This window comes from Trichomycterus rosablanca, chromosome 3 (assembly GCF_030014385.1).
Source record: "Trichomycterus rosablanca isolate fTriRos1 chromosome 3, fTriRos1.hap1, whole genome shotgun sequence".
Taxonomy (NCBI): Eukaryota; Metazoa; Chordata; class Actinopteri; order Siluriformes; family Trichomycteridae; genus Trichomycterus; species Trichomycterus rosablanca.
In genome coordinates, this window is record NC_085990.1 from 10,842,874 (window position 1) to 10,853,341 (window position 10,468).

Below are 10,468 nucleotides of genomic sequence, written 5' to 3' on the forward strand. Positions count from 1 at the left end.
GTGACGTCTACTATTTTCTGTTAAGATGAGGAATTCCATCTTTTCACCCAGCGAGCAGGGCCAGTCAGTTTACAGTTTGGTAATGGTATTTTTAGGGGTTAAACATGTGATACCTGGATGATAAAACAAATGCCCTTCTGCTTCCTCACTATTTACATTTAGGCAGTTTTAAAAGTGCAAATGTCAAAAATAGAATCAGAAAAACAAACATTTCAGGCTGCAATAATCACAAAAAGACTGCAATAACCTGCTGAGATAGACAACAGGGTTACATGACTTGAGTCAACAAAAATACAAAGAATCAAAAAGGAAACTTAGCTGAAAAAAAAAAGGTTTTGCATAATGATAGCATGCATGGCTGAGCAAAGTTGCAGCTTTGATTTCCTATGATTATCTTATCCCGCATCATCAGCACTTTGTGGCTAGAAAATCTTTGTGCTGGAAACATCCGAAGAACGTGAGTACACAGAGCTCCTCCTCTCCGAAAGCTCACTGACAATTGTGGTGCATTTACTAAAACAAACAGGAAACCACTGTTTTAGAATCCTGAGCACCGAAGTTCTGAACTTCTGCCCCACAAAGGCGTAGATTATGGGATTGATGCAGCAGTGACTGAATGCTATGGTTTCCACCCACTGCATGGCCATGTCTGTGCCTACTTTCCACTCGCATTTCTGCATGTAACCTGAGTAATGCAAGAAGCGCATAAAGATGACGATGTTGTAGGGCGTCCAGAAGAGAAAGAAAACAGCAACCAAAACCAGGATGAGTCTGACAGCTTTGTGCTTCCTTTGTGACTTAATGGACCTCAAGATGGGGATGATGCGTGAGTAGCAGAACACCATCACTGACAGAGGCAGGACCCAGCCGAGGATGTTAAGCTCAATGTAAGAGAATTGTCTCCATGTTGACCCGTGGGGATACTCTGGTTTGCATGTCCATTCGCCTGATTCATTCTTTGCTTGGCTAAAAATAATGGTTGGCAAAGAGGCTCCCAAGCTCAGAACCCACATTAACAAAGAAAGACCTATGCCAGCTTTGACAGACCTGTGGTTGGTAAAAAGAGAGGCTTGTGCATGGACGATGATGGCATAGCGGTCCACTGTCATCAGGACCATGAAAAAGATGCTTCCATAGAATCCCAGCATGAAAAGTGCTGTTATAGTGTGGCACATGATGTTCCCCAAGGTCCACTCACTGGTAGCAGCATGAGCCCAGAAAGGCAGTGAGATCAGGAAGAGGAGGTCTGAAACTGCCAGGTTGAAAAGACCCACATCTGTCATGTTTGATCTTTGATGGTACTTGACCAGTACACATAACACCAGACTGTTTCCGATGAAGCCCACAATGAAGACGATGCTGTAGAGTACAGGGATGAAGGCTTGCCCAAAGACTTTCACATTGCTGGGGCTGCACGGTGCCGTGTCATTGTCATTGTAATCAATGTTGTAATAGGTGGAGTAGTCAACTGTTTAGAAAAAATAAGGAAACAATAGTCTTATTATTGCCAGTAGTCTTATTATCTTATTATTAAAGAGTACTATAATGTAGAATTACACCGATTAGGCATAACATTATAACCACCTCCTTGTTTCTACACCCAATGTCCATTTTATCAGCTCCACTTACCATATAGAAGCACTTTGTAGTTCTACAATTACTGACTGTAGTCCATCAGTTTCTCTACATACCTTTTTTAGCCTGCTTTCACCCTGTTCTTCAATGGTCAGGACCCCCACAGGACCACCATAGAGCAGGTATTATTTAGGTGGTGGATCATTCTCAGCACTGCAGTGACACTGTGTTGTGCTGGTATGAGTGGATCAGCCACAGCAGCACCGCTGGAGTTTTTAAACACCTCACTGTCACTGCTGAACTGAGAATAATCCACCTACCAAAAATATATCCAGCCAGCAGTGCACCGTGGCCAGCGTCCTATGACCACTGATGAAGGTCTAGAAGATGACCAACTCAAACAGCAGCAATAGATGAGCGACCGTCTCTGACTTTACATCTACAAGGTGGACCAACTAGGTAGTAGTGTCTAATAAAGTGGACAGTGAGTGGACACGGTATTAAAAAACTCCAGCAGCGCTGCTGTGTTTGATCCACTCATACTAGCACAACACACACTAACACACCACCACCATGTCAGTGTCACTGTAGTGCTGAGAATCATCCACCACCTAAATAATACCTGCTCTGTGGGGGTCCTGATCATTGAAGAACAGCATGAAAGCAGGTTAAAAAAGCATGTAGAGAAACAGATGGACTACAATCAGTAATTGCAGAACTACAAAGTGCTTCTACAGTGGGGGAAATAAGTATTTGATCCCCTGCTGATTTTGTAAGTTTACCCCCTTACAAAGACTTGAACAGTCTATAATTTTTATGGAAGGTTTATTTTAACAGAGAGAGACAGAATATCAACAAAAAATCCAGAAAAAAAACATTAAATAAAAGTAAATTAATAAATTAAGAAATAAATAAATTAATTTGTATTTAATTAAGGGAAATAAGTATTTGATCCCCTACCAACCAGCAAGAATTCTGACCCCCACAGACCGGTTATGTGCACAAAAGGCACACAAATTATTCCTGTCCCTGTATAAAATACTCCTGTCACAGAATCAATTTCTTCCGTTGAAATCTCTCGACCACCATGGGCAAGACCAAAGAGCTATCAAAGGACGTCAGGGACAAGATTGTAGACCTGCACAAGGCTGGAATGGGCTACAAGACCATCAGCAAGAAACTTGGTGAGAAAGAGACCACTGTTGGTGCGATAATTCGAAAATGGAAGAAATACAAGATCACAGTCAATCGCCCTCACTCTGGAGCTCCATGCAAGATCTCACCTCTTGGGGTAAGAATGATTCTGAGAAAGGTGAGGTCAGCCCAGAATTACACGAGAGGAGCTTGTCAATGATCTCAAGGGAGCTGGGAGCAGAGAAATGCTGGATATGACCCCAAGAACACCATCCCCACCGGGCATTTCTTTGCCTCCAAACATGGCGTGTGGAGTGGAGTTGATGCCAAAGAGCTCAATTTTGGTCTCATCTGACCATATCACATTCTCCCAAGCTTTCTCTGAATCATTCAGGTGTTCATTGGCAAACTTCAGACGGGCCTGTACATGTGCCTTCTTGAGCAGAGGGACTTTGCGGGCACTGCAGGATCTCAATCCATTACGGCGAAGTGTGTTACTAATGGTTTTCTTGGTGACTGTGCTCCCAGCTCCCTTGAGATCATTGACAAGCTCCTCCCGTGTAATTCTGGGCTGACCTCACCTTTCTCAGAATCATTCTTACCCCACAAGGTGAGATCTTGCATGGAGCTCCAGAGCGAGGGTGATTGACTGTGATCTTGTATTTCTTCCATTTTCGAATGATCGCACCAACAGTGGTCTCTTTCTCACCAAACTTCTTGCTGATGGTCTTGTAGCCCATTCCAGCCTTGTGCAGGTCTACAATCTTGTCCCTGATGTCCTTTGATAGCTCTTTGGTCTTGCCCATGGTGGTCGAGAGATTTGAACGGAAGAAACTGATTCTGTGACAAGAGTATTTTATACAGGGACAGGACTAATTTGTGTGCCTCATGTGCACATAACCGGCCTGTGGGAGTCAGAATTCTTGCTGGCTGGTAGGGGATCAAATACTTATTTCCCTTAATTAAATACAAATTAATTTATCACTTTTATTTAATGTTTCTTTTCTGGATTTTTTGTTGATATTCTGTTTCTCTGTTAAAATAAACCTTCCATAAAAATTATAGACTGTTCAAGTCTTTGTAAGGGGGTAAACTTACAAAATCAGCAGGGGATTAAATACTTATTTCCCCCACTGTATATGGGAAGTGGAGCTGATAAAATGGACAGTGAGTGTAGAAATGAGGATCGTATGCTTGATCGATGTATATATTAATAAATAATATATATTATATATATATATATGTATATATACTGTATATATATATATATATGTATATGTATGTATGTATATATATATATATATATATATATATATATATATATATATATATATATATATATATATTCCTACATTTTAACATAAAAACTGCTAAAAAGTGCATTTATTTCATGAATGTATATTATTCAGGAATATAACTGTCACAAGCTATTCTGAAGTGGAATAAAGCCTTAATGAAGTTATTCTGTTTTTCTGTTTAATAAACGTCTAGCAGATCAGGTATTCAGTTCTGAACTGGTTTCACGTGTTCACTAGATTGATAGCAATTTCCTTTAGTGCCTCCTGTTGGCAGCTAAAACAGAGGTTGTAATTGAGGTACTGTATATACTTTGGCTAAGGTTTAAATCTCAAAAGCATCTACACAGACATGTCAGTGCGCTCTCAACGCCTCTGTGGTAAGCAGTCAATAGAAACATCAATACAGGTATCTACTAGGTATCCATGATGTTATCTTTGAACAAACTTATCAAACTACAGTATGTCTTGCTCTGAGCACAGGTACACACTTATTCCTTATAGTTTATTTTATTTACTAATTTATTCACCGTTAGCAACGGGTGTGGAAGAAACACCTAAACATGATCATTAGAAGAGGTGTCTATAGTGTCTAAAATACTGTATATTTTTTACAAGCCTGAGATGTAATGGATAACTTGATACTTTTTTAATTGCAAAATGTGTATAAGTTACCATTATTAAATTATTAAATTATTAATTATTAAATATCCAAAATAATGCAAATTAAAAAAGGTAAAAATAAAGTTTTACATTATTAACCTATATAAGCTTATATTAACATACAATATTTAATTAAATCTATATGGTTGTATTGTAATTTTTTAAATGTATGCATACATACACTGATCTGGCATAACATTATGACCACTGACAGGTGAAGTGAATAACACTGATTATCTCTTCATCAAGCGTAAGAGTGAGGATTTGAGCGAGTTTGACAAGGGTCAAATTGTGATGGCTAGACAACTGGGTCAGAGCATCTCCAAAACTGCAGCTCTTGTGAAGTGTTCCTGGTCTGCAGTGGTCAGTATCTATGAAAAGTGGTCCAAGGAAGGAACAGTGTAAACCGTCGACAGGGTCATGGGCAGCCAAGGCTCATTGGTGCACGTGGGGAGCGAAGGCTGGGCCGTGTGGTCCGATCCAACAGACGAGCTACTGTAGCTCAAAGAAGTTAATGCTGGTTCTGATAGAAAGGTGTCAGAAGATAAGGTGCAGGGCTGTTTTGGCAGCAAAAGGGGGACCAACACAATGTTAGGATAGTGGTTATAATGTTATGCCTGATCGGTGTCTATGAACATAAAATATTTAATTAAGTCTATATGGTCAGGATTTGGCATTAGTTTTTCCCAGTAATGAGGTTGTATTGTTATTTTGTATTTTATGTCATCCCAATCCAAATCTAAATGGAAGCATACAATCGTCCAAAATGACTTGGTTTGCTGAAGCATTAAGTTTTCCCTTCAGTGGAACTAAAGGACCAACCACTGAAAAACAAGCCCAGAGCATTATCCATCCTCCACCAAACTTTACAGTTGGCACAATGCAGTCATATAGGTAATGTTCTCCTCTACATTCACCAAACCCAGACTCAGAATGCCAGGTAGAGACGTGTGATTTGTGACTCCACTCCACTGCTCTAGAGTCTGCTTGGCATTGTGCATGGTGACAAGGCTTGCATGCAGCTGCTTATCCGTGGAAACCCATGTTGTGAAGCACCCTGCCTACATTTTTTTTACAGTTACTGAGTCAGCAAAGCGTTTGTGACTCAGCCCCTGGGTGACACTTCGTGGCTGAGTTGCTGTGGTTGCTAAATGCTTCCACTTTTCAGTATATCATATAATAATTCAGTATATTTTTGGAATCAAATTTCACTTACTGACTTGTTGCAACAGTGGCATCCTATTATAATACAACATTTAATTTTACTGAGCTAATGTTTGTAAAGGCAGACGTGTTTGATTTATACACATGTGATTATGGGACTGAATAAAACACCTAAATTTAATGATTAAGATGTGTGTTCCAAAATGTTTGTTCATGTATATTTCGAAGTAAATGCACATTTTATATAAATCGCTGCAGAGAAGTAATACAATGTTATTTGGCCAAGGGTGGGCAAACTTGCTAACAATTTTACTTCCTCTGAGCTAGTGGTACCAAGGCTGATCACAGATACAAAGTTTAGTCCCTCCATTTGTTTATGGTCATTATGAGTGAATGATCACTGGTAAGTCTGAACAGCTTGAAGCTTGACAGTCTTATTGACCTGTGAGAACAGTGATTTGGAGTGGATTGTTTTTAATGGAAACATTGAGTTCTGTGGTTTATGTTAGATCAGAGTATCTAGATCTTTCTGATAAAGCACAGATGTTTCTGATGCAGTTTACCACAATGCATTTGCTGCTGAGCTTCATGTTACAGATTTGTCTTTGACCACATTTATTACTGGGTTTATTTTACTAGAATTTTTATTTTATTTTTAATTAGTTTTTTTCTTTCTTTTTTTTTTCAATAATCTAATGCAGTGGTCCCCAACCACTGGGTCATTTATTATTACCGGGCTGCACAGAAAGAATAAATAATTAGAGATTGCTATAAGAGCAATTAAATTTCCAATACTCTTCTGGTGTTATTGTCTCCAATCACCACTAGGTGGGAGCAGTGTCTTGTTGCATCGAAAAAAAGCTCAGGATTCACACTGATTTTCCATTCTATAGTTCTTCTATTATAAATCCTCCTGCCCCCACCGGTCCGTGAAATTATGTCTTACATGAAACCGGTCTGTGGTGCAAAAAAGGTTGGGGACCGCTGATCTAATGTACAGTATGTGTGATCTTTAATTATACATAGATCAGTGTGATGGTGTAGGAAGTTCTATAATGCCATTAAACTTTGTCACATGGCCTCTTTCTTCAATGTTAGAGATGTTAATTTGACTGCGCCCATTAAGAAGTTCATGAAACACTGTTCTCCTGCCAAGGTCAGGAAGAAACCCCAGATGAAGAGTATTACTAAGAGGACATTTATGTAGCTCAGATGTAATCCAATAACTAAAGACGAACAGGTTGGTCATGGTTTAGAAGCTGCTGATCTTACTTTATTTTATGCCAAAATCCTCAGTCTTTAGGGTGCCAGTTTTGGAGCTTGGCGGCCTTTAGGCCCTAGAATGAGGGTAAAGTTGGTTTGAGTGTGGACAGTGGCACAGAAAAGTCACCAGCTATAGTCAATTATGACAACAATGAGATAAGAAAGTGATGCCACAAGGTTATATGACATTAGAATGAATAATGTAAGGTGCTAATAACAGTGATTTGGAGTGGATTGTTTTTAATGGAAACATTGAGTTCTGTGGTTTATGTTAGATCAGAGTATCTAGATCTTTCTGATAAAGCACAGATGTTTCTGATGCAGTTTACCACAATGCATTTGCTGCTTAGCTTCATGTTACAGAACTTTCCTCAGTTTAGTCTGACAGATTTGTCTTTTTGGATGTTAATTACTGTTATCCAACAACCTCTGCATCAAATATGGACTACATTAATTACTGAGCTTTTTATACTTCAATTTTTATAGTTTGTCTTTAGATTTTTTGTATTTTTAAAATGATAAAGCTTAAAGTTTAATGTTTTAAAATTAGTTGGGTGAGCAAAAAGTTCCAAATGTTTTGAGAACCCTTGCTCAAGTCATCAACAAATGAACTATGTGTAATATAATTTCTAATTCAGATTTTTTTTCTCCCACTATATTATCTTCAACATAACGAAAATGTATGATGGCTTTGGATTTAAAAAAATAAACTAAATCTTTAGAACATATCTTGGATACCCCAGCTCCAGACATATCAGATCACATCAAAGAATGAATTTAAGTTTTAAAAAACGAAGTTCAAATGACAAAGGATCCATTTATACTTACATGTCATGTTGGGCGGAATCTCAGTCATGTCTGATCAGTCCAAGAGCTGATTGTCAGATTAGACCCTGCAGAATTGCAGATTGTTTTATTACAAGACAGTTTCCTGAGGTGGAGCTTAGATCTGTCATCACAATGCTAAATCTTCACTAGTTGATATGATGCAGCTTATCTTATCATGTCATCACAGTCTTGACATGATTGTGTTGACAGTAAGCAGAAATTATCCTAAACATCCATCAGTTTTTTACATATTATTCTAATTCCCCCAGATACTCAATGATTACTTGTTCCCAAGTTTGTTAGTTTATTAGGGTTTTAACGTCATGTTTTACACTTTGGTTACATTCATGACAGGAACGGTAGTTACTCATTACACAAGATCCATCAGTTCACAAGGTTATATCGAACACAGTCATGGACAATTTTGTATATCCAATTCACCTCACTTGCATGTCTTTGGACTGTAGAAGGAAACCGGAGCTCCTGGAGTAAACCCACGCAGACACGGGGAGAACATGCAAACTCCACACAGAAAGGACCCAGACTGCTCCACCTGGGGATCGAACCCAAGACCTTCTTGCTGTGAGGCGACAGTGCTACCCACTTAGCCACTGTGCCGCCCTTTGTTCCAAAGTATTGAATATAGACTACCACTATATATGTGGCACTTGATAATTAGCTTGTTACAATTTTTTATTCCAAAACCATTGGTGTTATTACATAGTTGCCCCACCTCCCTTGTGACTGTTACAGCCTTCACTCCTTTGGCGTTCCACAGGTCAGGTAATGTTGCACAAAAAGGCCTGGTTTTAAAACAAAGTTCTAATTTATCCTATTTATAGTGTTTGATGGGTTTGTGCAGGCCTTTGAGGTTCCTTTACAATTGCATAATGTGAGTCCATATTGTTTTTGAATTAGTTTTTAAGTTTTACATTTGTTACATCAGTGTGATGGTGTAGAAAGTTCTATAATGTCATTTAACTTGGTCACATGAGCTGGTGACTTCTATGTGCTCATATAAATAGTTTACTTTCACCCATTAAAAAGTTCTTGAAACACTGGTCTCCTGCCCCAGAAACCCCAGATAAAGAGCAATGCTGAGTGGGTAGCACTGTCGCCTCACAGCAAAAAGGTCCTGGGTTAGATTCCCAGGTGGGGCGGTCTGGGTCCTTTCTGTGTGGAGTTTGCATGTTCTCCCCATGTCTACATGGGTTTCCTCCGGGAGCTCTGGTTTCCTCCCACAGTCCAAAGACATGCAAGTAAGGTGAATTGGAGACACTAAATTGTCCATGACTGTGTTTGACATTAAACTTGTGAACTGATTAATCTTGTGTATCGAGTAACTACTGTTTCTGTCATGAATGTAACCAAAGTGTGTAAAACATGACATTAAAATCTTAATAAATAAATAAACTCCACAGTCATGTGATCTTTCCATCAATCCTGGCTTAAAAATGAATATTAATATTGATGATATTCATGATATTGCTCCTTTTTGGTCTTACTTTATTTTAGGCCACAATCTTTAGGATGATAATTATGGAGCAGTCCCTAAGATAAAGGTAAAAGTAAAGCTGGCTTGAGTTTGGACAGTGGCACAGAAAAGCCACCATCTATATTCAATTATGAATATATAAGTGATGGCACAAGGTGATATGACTTTACAAATGTAAAAATAATGTAAAGTATTGTACATATTTTGTGACTCAGATTCAGGAAAATCACAAATTCATTCAGTCATAAACAGGAAATCCCAATACTGAAGTAATATGCATGTCTTAGAAGTGTATGTGAACTTTTGACTTTACCTGCATTTGACTTGAGTGCTTGAGGAACTTCCTTTTTTCTCAGACTCAGTATGTGACACATTTCACAACCAGTGCTTTTTGGTAATGAGAAGTCATCCAGGGGCTCAATACACACAAACACACATTATTTACTTTATTTGATTTATTATAAAAGGTTTTACAGGTTACACAAGTTCAATGTCAACACCATCACTTAATTTACATGTCGATGGACTGTGGGAGGAAACCCACTGAGAACTCTACGCAGAAAGAACCTGGACCACTTCACCTGGGAATCCAACCCAGGACCTTTTTGCTGTAAGGCGACACGCAGTGCTATCCACCAAACCTTCACACTGTGACACCCTCAAACACAAATATTGGGACAGGTGTGAGACATTTTGCACAATTGTGAATAAAAAAACAGCGACCTATAATGTTTGATAAGATTTTATTACATACTGGATTGTCAGGCTGAACATTTACGTAAGTTCCATGTTTCATGTTGCCAGATCTGCATGAGTAAAAATCATATATATATTTGAGTGCCATAACACATTCAAAAGCAATATGTACCCGTATATAAAGCAATGCTGAAGGTTAAAACGTGAGGTAACAATATAATACACACATGTTAATGTAATTATTGTACATTGTGATTCTTAATTCTAAACAATTCAAATCTTTTTATTTCTTTACAATCAAATAAAACATGATCCTCTTTAAAACACATATGGCTTTACGTTAAGATGTATGGTA

General features: G+C 38.5%; 1 protein-coding gene across 1 annotated transcript; it reads right to left on the bottom strand.

Annotated features, from left to right (window-relative positions):
* Positions 1–422: 422 nt before the first annotated feature.
* On the bottom strand, positions 423–5,668 carry LOC134310076 (C-C chemokine receptor type 5-like). The gene is made up of 2 exons (XM_062991592.1): positions 5,590–5,668; positions 423–1,468 (listed from the first exon to the last, which is right to left on the bottom strand). Exons 1-2 carry the CDS (start codon positions 5,666–5,668, stop codon positions 423–425), a joined length of 1,125 nt encoding a protein of 374 aa, XP_062847662.1.
* Positions 5,669–10,468: the final 4,800 nt, after the last annotated feature.